The sequence below is a fragment of the Oncorhynchus masou genome, unplaced genomic scaffold (genome assembly GCF_036934945.1).
Source record: "Oncorhynchus masou masou isolate Uvic2021 unplaced genomic scaffold, UVic_Omas_1.1 unplaced_scaffold_14___fragment_4___debris, whole genome shotgun sequence".
Classification (NCBI taxonomy): Eukaryota; Metazoa; Chordata; class Actinopteri; order Salmoniformes; family Salmonidae; genus Oncorhynchus; species Oncorhynchus masou.
Genome location: NW_027016557.1, coordinates 44903 through 58588, shown reverse-complemented (window position 1 = coordinate 58588; position 13686 = coordinate 44903). Strand labels below are relative to the sequence as shown.

General features: G+C 47.6%; 1 protein-coding gene across 4 annotated transcripts in view; it reads left to right on the top strand.

Annotated features, from left to right (window-relative positions):
• The window catches only part of LOC135538866 (kinesin-like protein KIFC3), a 76715-nt gene that overhangs the window by 20846 nt on the left and 42183 nt on the right, over positions 1-13686 (top strand). The window contains exon 1 of one of the 4 annotated variants that reach the window (XM_064964748.1): positions 9253-10211. The exons of 2 other annotated variants lie outside the window; for them this stretch is intronic. In XM_064964748.1, coding sequence (XP_064820820.1) covers positions 9822-10211 — 390 coding nt within the window. In that variant the 5' untranslated portion in view covers positions 9253-9821. Of the gene's footprint in view, positions 1-9252; positions 10212-13686 lie in introns of those variants that run through there. One more of the 4 variants, XM_064964749.1, reaches the window with a different exon arrangement.

Sequence of the window (13686 nt, the reverse complement as noted above, 5' to 3'; positions counted from 1 at the left end):
ATCCAACCTTTCAGTTCCACCACCCACACATGCGACGACATCATCAGGTTTCAATGATGTTTCTAGAGACAATATCTCTCTCATCACTCAATACCTAGGTTTACCTCCACTGTATTCACATCCTACCATACCTTTGTCTGTACATTATACCTTGAAGTTATTTTATCGCCCCCAGAAACCTCCTTTTACTCTCTGTTCCGGACGTTCTAAATGACCAATTCTCATAGCTTTTAGCCGTACCCTTATCCTACTCCTCCTCTGTTCCTCTGGTGATATAGAGGTGAATCCAGGCCCTGCAGTGCCTAGCTCCACTCCTCCTATTCCCGAGGCGCTCTCTTTTGATGACTTCTGTAACCGTAATAGCCTTGGTTTCATGCATGTTAACATTAGAAGCCTCCTCCCTAAGCTTGTTTTATTCACTGCTTTAGCACACTCTGCCAACCCGGATGTTCTAGCCGTGTCTGAATCCTGGCTTAGGAAAATTCTGAAATCTCCATTGCTAACTACAACATTTTCAGACAAGATAGAACGGCCAAAGGGGGCTGTGTTGCAATCTACTGCAGAGAGAGCCTGCAGAGTTCTGTCCAGGTGTGTACCCAAACAATTTGAACTTCTACTTTTAAAAATCCACCTCTCTAAAAACAAGTCTCTCACTGTTGCCACCTGCTATAGACCCCCCAGCTGTGCTCTGGACACCATATGTGAACTGATTGCCCCCCATCTATCTTCAGAACTCGTGTTACTAGGCAATCTAAACTGTAACATGCTTAACACCCCAGCCATCTTACAATCTAAGCTTGATGCCCTCAATCTCACACAAATTATCAATGAACCTACCAGGTACCACCCCAAAGCTGTAAACATGGGCACCCTCATAGATATCATCCTAACCAGCTTGCCCTCTAAATACACCTCTGCTGTTTTCAACCAAGATCTCAGCGATCACTGCCTCATTGCCTGCATCTGTAATGGGTCAGCGGTCAAACAACCTCCACTCATCACTGTCAAACGCTCCCTGAAACACTTCAGCGAGCAAGCATTTAACATACATTTACATTTAAGTCATTTAGCAGACGCTCTTATTCAGAGCGACTTACAAATTGGTGAATTCACCTTCTGACATCCAGTGGAACAGCCACTTTACAATAGTGCATCTAAATCATTAAGGGGGGGTGAGAAGGATTACTTATCCTATCCTAGGTATTCCTTGAAGAGGTGGGGTTTCAGGTGTCTCCGGAAGGTGGTGATTGACTCCGCTGTCCTGGCGTCGTGAGGGAGTTTGTTCCACCATTGGGGGGCCAGAGCAGCGAACAGTTTTGACTGGGCTGAGCGGGAACTGTACTTCCTCAGTGGTAGGGAGGCGAGCAGGCCAGAGGTGGATGAACGCAGTGGCCTTGTTAGGGTGTAGGGCCTGATCAGAGCCTGGAGGTACTGCGGTGCCGTTCCCCTCACAGCTCCGTAGGCAAGCACCATGGTCTTGTAGCGGATGCGAGCTTCAACTGGAAGCCAGTGGAGAGAGCGGAGGAGCGGGGTGACGTGAGATAACTTGGGAAGGTTGAACACCAGACGGGCTGCGGCGTTATGGATGAGTTGTAGGGGTTTAATGGCACAGGCAGGGAGCCCAGCCAACAGCGAGTTGCAGTAATCCAGACGGGAGATGACAAGTGCCTGGATTAGGACCTGCGGCGCTTCCTGTGTGAGGCAGGGTCGTACTCTGCGGATGTTGTAGAGCATGAACCTACAGGAACGGGCCACCGCCATGATGTTGGTTGAGAACGACAGGGTGTTGTCCAGGATCACGCCAAGGTTCTTAGCGCTCTGGGAGGAGGACACAATGGAGTTGTCAACCGTGATGGCGAGATCATGGAACGGGCAGTCCTTCCCCGGGAGGAAGAGCAGCTCCGTCTTGCCGAGGTTCAGCTTGAGGTGGTGATCCGTCATCCACACTGATATGTCTGCCAGACATGCAGAGATGCGATTCGCCACCTGGTCATCAGAAGGGGGAAAGGAGAAGATTAATTGTGTGTCGTCTGCATAGCAATGATAGGAGAGACCATGTGAGGTTATGACAGAGCCAAGTGACTTGGTGTATAGCGAGAATAGGAGAGGGCCTAGAACAGAGCCCTGGGGGACACCAGTGGTGAGAGCGCGTGGCGAGGAGACAGATTCTCGCCACGCCACCTGGTAGGAGCGACCTGTCAGGTAGGACGCAATCCAAGCGTGGGCCGCGCCGGAGATGCCCAACTCGGAGAGGGTGGAGAGGAGGATCTGATAGTTCACAGTATCGAAGGCAGCCGATAGGTCTAGAAGGATGAGAGCAGAGGAGAGAGAGTTAGCTTTAGCAGTACGGAGCGCCTCCGTGATACAGAGAAGAGCAGTCTCAGTTGAATGACTAGTCTTGAAACCTGACTGATTTGGATCAAGAAGGTCATTCTGAGAGAGATAGCGGGAGAGCTGGCCAAGGACGGCACGTTCAAGAGTTTTGGAGAGAAAAGAAAGAAGGGATACTGGTCTGTAGTTGTTGACATCGGAGGGATCGAGTGTAGGTTTTTTCAGAAGGGGTGCAACTCTCGCTCTCTTGAAGACGGAAGGGACGTAGCCAGCGGTCAGGGATGAGTTGATGAGCGAGGTGAGGTAAGGGAGAAGGTCTCCGGAAATGGTCTGGAGAAGAGAGGAGGGGATAGGGTCAAACGGGCAGGTTGTTGGGCGGCCGGCCGTCACAAGAAGCGAGATTTCATCTGGAGAGGGAGGGGAGAAAGAGGTCAGAGCACAGGGTAGGGCAGTGTGAGCAGAACCAGCGGTGTCGTTTGACTTAGCAAACGAGGATCGGATGTCGTCGACCTTCTTTTCAAAATGGTTGACGAAGTCATCTGCAGAGAGGGAGGAGGGGGGGGAGGAGGATTCAGGAGGGAGGAGAAGGTGGCAAAGAGCTTCCTAGGGTTAGAGGCAGATGCTTGGAATTTAGAGTGGTAGAAAGTGGCTTTAGCAGCAGAGACAGAGGAGGAAAATGTAGAGAGGAGGGAGTGAAAGGATGCCAGGTCCGCAGGGAGGCGAGTTTTCCTCCATTTCCGCTCGGCTGCCCGGAGCTCTGTTCTGTGAGCTCGCAATGAGTCGTCGAGCAACGGAGCGGGAGGGGAGGACCGAGCCGGCCTGGAGGATAGGGGACATAGAGAGTCAAAGGATGCAGAAAGGGAAGAGAGGAGGGTTGAGGAGGCAGAATCAGGAGATAGGTTGGAGAAGGTATGAGCAGAGGGAAGAGATGATAGGATGGAAGAGGAGAGAGTAGCGGGGGAGAGAGAGCGAAGGTTGGGACGGCGCGATACCATCCGAGTAGGGGCAGTGTGGGAAGTGTTGGATGAGAGCGAGAGGGAAAAGGATACAAGGTAGTGGTCGGAGACTTGGAGGGGAGTTGCAATGAGGTTAGTGGAAGAACAGCATCTAGTAAAGATGAGGTCGAGCGTATTGCCTGCCTTGTGAGTAGGGGGGAAGGTGAGAGGGTGAGGTCAAAAGAGGAGAGGAGTGGAAAGAAGGAGGCAGAGAGGAATGAGTCAAAGGTAGACGTGGGGAGGTTAAAGTCGTCCAGGACTGTGAGAGGTGAGCCGTCCTCAGGAAAGGAGCTTATCAAGGCATCAAGCTCATTGATGAACTCTCCGAGGGAACCTGGAGGGCGATAAATGATAAGGATGTTAAGCTTGAAAGGGCTGGTAACTGTGACAGCATGGAATTCAAAGGAGGCGATAGACAGATGGGTAAGGGGAGAGAGAGAGAATGACCACTTGGGAGAGATGAGGATCCCGGTGCCACCACCCCGCTGGCCAGAAGCTCTCGGGGTGTGCGAGAACACGTGGGCGGACGAAGAGAGAGCAGTAGGAGTAGCAGTGTTATCTGTGGTGATCCATGTTTCCGTCAGTGCCAAGAAGTCGAGGGACTGGAGGGAGGCATAGGCTGAGATGAACTCTGCCTTGTTGGCCGCAGATCGGCAGTTCCAGAGGCTACCGGAGACCTGGAACTCCACGTGGGTCGTGCGCGCTGGGACCACCAGATTAGGGTGGCCGCGGCCACGCGGTGTGGAGCGTTTGTATGGTCTGTGCAGAGAGGAGAGAACAGGGATAGATAGACACATAGTTGACAGGCTACAGAAGAGGCTACGCTAATGCAAAGGAGATTGGAATGACAAGTGGACTACACGTCTCGAATGTTCAGAAAGTTAAGCTTACGTAGCAAGAATCTTATTGACTAAAATGATTGAAATGATACAGTACTGCTGGAGTAGGCTAGCTGGCAGTGGCTGCGTTGTTGACTTTGTAGGCTAGCTGGTAGTGGCTGCGATGTTGACACTACACTAATCAAGTCGTTCCGTCGAGTGTAATAGTTTCTACAGTGCTGCTATTCGGGGGCTAGCTAGCTAGCTAGCTAGCAGTGTTGATTGCGTTACGTTACGTTAAAAGAACGACAATAGCTGGCTAGCTAACCTAGAAAATCGCTCTAGGCTACACAATTGTCTTAGATACAAAGACGGCTATGTAGCTAGCTAGCTACGATCAAACAAATCAAACCGTTGTACTGTAATGAAGTGAAAATGAAAATGTGATACTACCTGTGGAGCGACGCGGAATGTTGACCGGGTAGTTGAAGTTCAATTCGGTAGAGGTTGGCTAGCTGTTGGCTAGCTAGCTAGCAGCATCTCCTACGTTAAGAACGACAAATAGCTGGCTAGCTAACCTCGGTAAATTAAGATAATCACTCTAAGTCTACACACTCTAAACTACACAATTATCTTGGATACGAAGACAGCGAAGACAACTATGTAGCTAGCTGACACTACGCTAATCGAGTCGTTCAGTTGAGTGTAATAGTTTCTACAGTGCTGGTGGACAGTGGACGTTAGCTAGCTGCTTAGCTAGCTGCTGGGCAGATAGCAGTGTAGACTACGTTAGGACGACGAAATACGATAATTATGCAATTATCTTTGATACAAAGACGGCTATGTAGCTAGCTAAGAAGAAATTGCTAAGATTAGACAAATCAAACCGTTGTACTATAATGAAATGTAATGAAAAATGTAATGAAAAGTTATACTACCTGCGGACCGAAGTGTAGATGCGACCGCTCGCTCCAACCCGGAACCGGAAAACCAAGCCTTTCTAATCGACCTGGCCGGGGTATCCTGGAAGGACATTGATCTCATCCCGTCAGAGGATGCCTGGTTATTTTTTTTGAAATGCCTTCCTCACCATCTTAAATAAGCATGCCCCATTCAAGACATTTAAAACCAGGAACAGGAATAGCCCCGGGTTCTCTCCAGACCAGACTGCCCTTAACCAACACAAAAACATCCTATAGCGTTCTGCATTAGCATTAAACAGCCCCTGTGATATGCAACTTTTCAGGGAAGCTAGAAACCAATACACACAGGCAGTTAGAAAAGCCAAGGCTAGCTTTTTCAAGCAGAAATTTGCTTCCTGCAACACAAACTCAAAAAAATTCTGGGACACTAAAGTCCTTGGAGAATAAGAACACCTCCTCCCAGCTGCCCACTGCACTGAGGATGGGAAACACTGTCACTACTGATAAATCCACTATAATTGAGAATTTCAATAAGCATTTTTCTACGGCTGGCCATGGTTTCCACCTGGCTACTCCTAACCCGGTCAACAGCACCGCACATCCCACAGCAACTGGCCCAAGCCTTCCCCAATTCTCCTTCTCCCAAATCCAGTCAGCTGATGTTCTGAAAGAGCTGCATAATCTGGACCCCTACAAATCAGCCGGGCTAGACAATCTGGACCCTATCTTTCTAAAATGATCTGCAGAAATTGTTGCAACCCCTATTAACTAGCCTGTTCAACCTCTCTTTCGTGTCGTCTGAGATTCCCAAAGATTGGAAAGCAATCCCCCTCTTCAAAGGGGGGGTGACACTCTTGACACAAACTGCTACAGACCTATATATATCCTACCCTGCCTTTCTACGGTCTTCGAAAGCCAAGTCAAATCGGTGGGCCTGTTGTCCGGGCCTCTGGCAGTCTCTATGGGGGTGCCACAGGGTTCAATTCTTGGACCGTCTCTCTTCTCTGTATACATCAATGATGTCGCTCTTGCTGCTGGTGAGTCTCTGATCCACCTCTACACAGACGACACAATTCTGTATACTTCTGGCCCTTCTTTGGACTCTGTTAACAACCCTCCAGACGAGCTTCAATGCCATACAACTCTCCTTCCGTGGCCTCCAATTGCTCTTAAATACAAGTAAAACTAAATGCATGCTCTTCAACCGATCGCTGCCTGCCCGCCCGTCCAACATCACTACTCTGGACGGTTCTGTCTTAGAATAACTACAAATACCTAGGTGTCTGGTTAGACTGTAAACTCTCCTTCCAAACTCGCATCAAACATCTCCAATCCAAAGTTAAATCTAGAATTGGCTTCCTATTTCGCAACAAAGCCTCCTTCACTCATGCTGCCAAACATGCCCTTGTAAAACTGACCATCCTACCGATCCTCGACTTCTGCGACGTCATTTACAAAATAGCCTCCAATACCCTACTCAATAAATTGGATGCAGTCTATCACAGTGCCATCCGTTTTGTCACCAAAGCCCCATATACTACCCACCACTGCGACCTGTACGCTCTCGCTTTATACTCGTCGCCAAACCCACTGGCTCCAGGTCATCTTCAAGACCCTGCTAGGTAAAGTCCCCCCTTATCTCACCTCGCTGGTCACAATAGCAGCACCCACCTGTAGCACGCGCTCCAGCAGGTATATCTCTCTGGTCACCCCCAAAAGCAATTCTTACTTTGGCCGTACTCTGCTGCCAATGACTGGAACGAACTGCAAAAATCTCAAACTGGAAACACTTATCCCCCTCACTAGCTTTAAGCAACAGCTGTTAGAGCAGCTCACAGTTTACTGCACCTGTACATAACCCATCTATAATTTAGCCCAAACAACTACCTCTCCCCCTACTGTATTTATTTTTGCTCCTTTGCACCTCTACTTTGCACATTCTTCCACTGCAAATCTACCATTCCAGTGTTTATTTGTATTTTTTTACTTGCTAGATTGTATTTACTTCGCCACCATGTCCTTTTTTGCCTTTACCTCCCTTCTCACCTCATTTGCTCACATTGTATATAGACTCATTTTTCTACTGTACTATTGGCTGTTTGTTTTTACTCCATGTGTAACTCTGTGTTGTTCGTGTCAAACTGCTTTGCTTTATCTTGGCCAGGTCGCAATTGTAAATGAGAACTTGTTCTCAACTTGCCTACCTGGTTATATAAAGGTGAGATACATAAATAAAAGTGGTGGTGAACTTCTTAACCATTCTGTTTTTGTTAATCAGGTCACTTCCTGTGGTTGCTCAGCTGGCCTGTCACGTGCCATGTATTGTCATGGGATGCTGAAAGTGCCAATTTGAGTCCCACGATAGTGCTGGTAATTTGGGCCAAAAGGGTGTGGGTAGTTTGTGTTACCCAAATGGTCTGTTGGAACACATTTTGGCATAATATTTGGTCTAATTCCTATTTGGTCGGGGCGAATGGGTTGGTCTAGCAATCCAGAAGTGATGACGCGTCCGGGACAACTTACATTTTAGCTAACCCTTGTTCTTGACTTAACCCAATTCAGCTAACCTGCTATGTAAATTTCCCTGACATTTGTCCTTTTAGTTCCCCTAACCACCAACACAAATTCTCCCTATAATCCTCCTTTGTTATGGTGCAACAAGCAACCTTGTCTCAGAGAAAGACGTATAATGTGGCGTAACATAATATATCATACTAAATGGAGTGTAACGGATTTACAAACAGAAAATTGTTTACCCTGAGACCACGATGACTTGGTGGGTCACAACTAGTTTGGGTCACTGGTCTGAGCAGTTTGGGATTCATTCAGTCATAGTGTCATTATTAGTGTTATTCATTGTGTGTAGTAGCTCATCCTAGCCAGCCTCTGTTCTGGGGTCCCCTCCCCAAGTGTGTGTGTACCCTGTCCCTTCCCGTCAGCTTCGTTAGGATCCTAAAAGTGACCACTCAAGCGGAGGACTTCACCTTTGGCCCCATAGGACCAAGTTAGGCTAGAGAATCGCTCCATGTTTATAGTATGTCACAGAACAATGAACCAGAACTGTGAATGACCAGGACCGCTGGGCACAAAGTGACCTCGCTGACTGCCGTGGACCTCACATCACGATTCAACCGACGTGATCGACACTGTCAGTTCCCATTGTGGCCTGGTTCCATAGCTGCACGGTTGTCATGGCGTTACCGTGCAGGGTTGTCACGTACCAGGAAGACGGTCAGGCATACAGGACACCAACTAACGAGGTCGACCCTCAGAGCCCAGAGATCAGTTTGAATTGATATGGTGGAACTCCTAACGGACGAAGGTGGGAAGCTTTTTTTACATCCATATCAATAGTGTATTATGTGTTACATCACCAGCGCGTGGCCGGCTCTGTCCCATTCCAGTGCTTATCCCGCAGCGACAGATGGACAGAACACAGGAAGGGAGGGTGAGAGCGAGAGTGGATGAAGATACTTTCTCTCTCTCTTTCTGGAGAGTTGCAGAACCGCACATGATAGGACCGTAAACTCTGTGCATGAGTGGAGCGGGAGATGGAGAGTGACTGAACAAGTGAAGGGGTGTAGATATCGCCCCTCTCTCTGTCCAGGGACTTTTCAGGGAGGACTGGACAGTCCCCGGGCTGTTCGCAGCAGGAAGAGGGAAAGGGGAGAGGCATTACTTTGGACCTGTTAATAATTTAATTGGAAACTTCTTTACATCATCCTGGACTGGACTGTAAACATAAATTAGCAGGGCAGAGGAGGATGAATCAACATCCGAGACATTCCTACACTGTTCGAAGTTTGCAACGGTTTAGGGTTTGAGTGCGTGTGTGAAGGTTTAGTGAGTTATCTGCTTGGGTGTAGATTTAATATCTACTAGTTTCTGTGTATGGTTGATGGACGTGGTGTGTCTGTAGTTACCTGGAGGTACTTAGCCAGCCGTCTGCTCCTAGAGGTTTGGGTTACCTGAGCTCCACCGGCTTGGCAGAGGGACAGCAATCGCCTTTACTACAGGACAGAGTCCAAAACCTTATTGTTGTTCTGAGGAACTGTAAAGGTGGTGTGTGTGTGTGTGTGTGTAGTTCTGTGGGAGGGACTAGTAGAGGCACAGGGACACAAGTGACACAGGTGAGATATAAAAGCAGGCGTGTGTGTGACAGTGTGTATCTGAGGATCACACTCACCTCTCGTCCATCTGTGTCTGCTGACCAGAGAACAGACTTGGGGATTATCAGACAGTTGATGAGATTTAGGGCACTGCCATTGTCCAGGGGATCAACACACACACAGAGGAGAGAAAGTGAGACTCCCTACTGGAAACTCTCTCGCCCTCTGAAGAGCACCGGCGTTGTGTATTGTGGTGAATCCCGTAAAAGAGGAGAGTAGACTGGATATTTGTAGTCTTTTCGTCTTTGAACTTGGCTGCAGTACAGATTGCACAGTACAGACACTACAGTCCAGGATAGAACTTTGGAACTGTTCTCGCTGTGGATACACTTGTTGCCATCTCTCGCACCCAGTCTTCAGCTCACCAATTGATGACAATTATGACCAGACCACAGAAGATACGCCTGGAGCTCTGACTGCCATTCACACCTAGACCTCAACCATGGAACCCCTCCATAACAGCTTATAAGCTATCATAACAACCTGTGGAACTTCAACAGTTCCTGTCCCATTCAAACAAGGGGGACTTTGTTTGGGTGAGAACGGAGCGAACCAAACTGCCCGTCTCCACGGACGGACGGGATCATGTACGTGCTGTGCACTCTGGCGGTACTGAGTATCCACAGCCTCTTTAAGAGCCGACACAAGGCCCTGGAGCCCGGCGATAAAGAGGCTAGAGATGGGGCCACGCTGCCTGGGGACAAGGCCCCTCCACTAGGGGAGGGAGGCAGGTCAAGGGATCCCGGGCCTGGAGGTCTTGGAGGGGGTGTGGGTCCAAGGGAGAAGGAGAGAGGGATGACTGTAGCCCTCTCTCAGGATAAGAGGCAGAGGGCTCCTGTTGTAGACAGTAAGGCTGCAGGCTGCAACTTCACAGGCAAACATAGAGGTGACGGGGAGCTGCGCTGCAGCCAGGGCAGGCTGGGATGCGGAGAAGGCAACCTGGAGAATGTGCCGGACAGCAGAAAACGATTGCAGGTGAGAGGAGGGGAAGATGGGGATAGAGGGAGGGCATGCTAAACAGAACAGGAGGGAGTGGAGAGCACCTACATGTGCAAACCAGCATGTAGGCACAGGTATGTTTGAGACTGGCATGGGATTACAGACACGGATAAGGCACCAATCTAATTAATGAAGTACCAATCATAAATATTGTGGTACAGAAGTCCAAGGTTTGGGGCCTCCCGGGTGGCGCAGCGGTCTAAGGCACTGCATCTTAGTGCTTGAGGAGTCACTACAGACCCGGGTCCGATCCAGGGCTGTGCCGCAGCCAGCTGCAACCAGGAGATCCATGAGACTGAGCACAATTGGCCCAGCGTTGTCCGGGTTAAGGGAGGGTTTTGCCGGCTGGGATGTCCTTGTCCCATTGCTCTCTAGCGACTCCTATGGCAGGCCGGGCACATGCACGCTGACACGGTCACCAGTTATGCAGTGTTTCCTTAAACATATTGGTGTGGCTGGCTTCCGGATTAAGCGAGCAGTGTGTCAAGATGCAGCACGGCTTGGCGGGGTCATATTTCAGAGGCTCTTGACCTTCGCCTCTCCCAAGTCCATACGGGAGCTGCAGCACCAATTGGATATCATGAAATTGGCCAAAAATTTGAAAGATTATGTTGAAATCCTTTTTATTGAGATGCAGCAACATGTTGGTTTAGTATTTAAGTAATTATGTGCCTGTGTGACCAAGTTGGAGAGAGAATCTAAGCGCTGCTCCAGCAGTCTTAACCTTTCTGGGCTATTGAAGGAATGTGTGTGGTTGTTTGTGGGTGATTATGGACCTTGGCAGTTCACCATTGATTACCTTGAGGTTCACATTAGTGAGTAATGTGATGACCATCGCCCATTCCTAGATCCCTACCGCTCACTTGGGTTTGTATAGCCAAATAGATTTTCCTGTTCTCCATCTCTCTCCTTTTCCCTCCCTCGGACAGCCTCCCTTATTCTTTTAAAAGTTTTTCCCCCCTCCTGTCTTTCTTATTTTCACCCATCTTCCCCCAAGCCCAGTCATATCCCCTCCTAACCTGCTGACTATATATCTATCGGCGGTATTAGTAATGGCAGAATGCGTGCTGATGCTAAAGTGGGCCGGAGTGTCCCTGCATTCCGGGGAAACGGATTCAGATCATCATTTATGTAACCATGTTGTTAATCTGAGGACAGCCTCACTATTTCTGCTCTGTGTGTTTGGGATAAAGTGGGCTTTAATCCCTCTCAATGCTGTGATTCTGGCTGTTGGCCCAATGACACATTTCATATCACGGTAAAAAAAAAAATAATGGATGGTTTGACAGTATTTTATGTTTTTGAATAATAAATTATGTATTTTCTTTATGAATAGTGTGTGACCCTAGGGTGGCAACACATACATTCTACGTTATTTTAAATGGGTCTTTTCTCTGTTCTGATTTGTTTTATACTGTTCAATTCAACTTCAACCCCCCTCCCCCCCAAAAGAAATGTGTGTTTTCATCAATATCTGCATTTCCTGCACTCATTTGAAATCATTTCCACACTGCCATGTAGGTCTGCACGATATAGGCAAACAATCTGATTTGACTTGCGATTTATAGCAAACCACTTCGACAGTTCACCAGAGGGCTGCCTCGCTTCTAGCTCTTAGGAAACTTTGCAGGCAAGCATTTTGTTTACACCCGCAATAACATCTGCCAAACACGTATATTTACATTTACATTTAAGTCATTTGGCAGACGCTCTTATCCAGAGCGACTTACAAATTGGTGAATTCACCTTATGACATCCAGTGGAACAGCCACTTTACAATAGTGCATCTAAATCATTTAAGGGGGGGTGAGGAGGATTACTTTATCCTATCCTAGGTATTCCTTAAAGAGGTGGGGTATATGTGACCAATAAAAATTAATTTGATGTGCAGCATTGACCTTGCAGTGTCTCGTGGTCGAGGAACAACAAATGTGCTCCTTTAGTGACAGGGCAGGATAAGGTCTGTGTGAAAAGCAGCATGTAGAGAGAGTTCGAACAGGGATGAAGAAGCAAAATAAACTGTAAAAATGGCGTATCACCTTTAACAAACCAAACATTCAAATACGTTATAGAAGGTAAAGTAAAAACACAATACTGTGCATCAATACTGTTTTATTGTAAAATACTGTATACTACCCAGACGTACCTTTACCTCACCCCACTCATTCTCTCTCAACCCTAACCCCATTGGTCATAGGGAGGGCCTTCTCTCTGAATCACTCTCCGTTGACATTTGTCCTTGTAAATCCCTAAACAACGCTTTGGTTACACAACTAAGACTTTGAGGGAACGCTAAGGTATTTCTATTAAGTAACATCAGAGGGAGCATGGTCACTGTGCTGTCCTCTCATGGTCACTCATCTGATGTCCTCTACATTCAACATCTGCCACATGATTAATTAGTAAAGGACAAACTACACCAGGAACTTGATAGTGTTATGATAACACTAGAATAATTCCCTGGAGATGTGTTCATGTCTTACCGTTGTGCTCTGTAGCTCATGAAGCCGGGGTACCTGAGCCAGGGTGTAGTGTGTTTCATCTATAATTCCCTGAGGAACAGTGACTACCCTGAGAACACCTTCTGTGTGTCTGCTAGTTTCTCTGTGTATGCAGTTGAAGTCGGAAGTTTACATGCACCTTAGCCAAATTACAGTTCAACTCAGTTTTTCACAATTCCTGACATTTAATCCTAGTAAATATTCCCTGTTTTAGGTCAGTTAGGATCACCACTTTATTTTAAGATTGTGAAATGTCAGAATAATAGTAGAGGGATTTATTTCAGCTTTTATTTCTTTCATCACGTTCCCAGTGGTACATACACTCAATTAGTATTTGGTAGCATTGCCTTTAAATTGTTTAACTTGGGTCAAACGTTTCGGGTAGCCTTCCCACAGAACGTTGGGTGAATTTTGGCCCATTCCTCCTGTCAGAGGTGGTGTAACTGAGACAGGTTTGTAGGTCTCTTTGCACACACACACATTTTCAGTTCTGCCCACAAATTTTCTATCAGATTGAGGTCAGGGCTTTGTAATGGCCACTCCAATACCTTGACTTTGTTATCCTTAAGCCATTTTGCCACAGCTTTGGAAGTGTGCTTGGGGTCATTGTCCATTTGGAAGACCCATTTGCGACCAAGCTTTAACTTCCTGACTGATGTCTCGAGGTGTTGCTTCAATATATCCACATAATTTTCCATCCTCATGATGCAATCTATTTTGTGAAGTGCACCAGTTCCTCCTGCAGCAAAGCACCCCCACAACATGATGCTGCCACCCCCGTGCTTCACGGTTGTTCTTCGGCTTGCAAGCCTCCCCCCTTTTCCTCCAAACATAACGATGGTCATTATGGCCAAATAGTTATATTTTTGTTTCATCAGACCAGAAGACATTTCTCCAAAAATTACAATCTTTGTCCCCATGTGCAATTGCAAACCGTAGTCTGGCTTTTT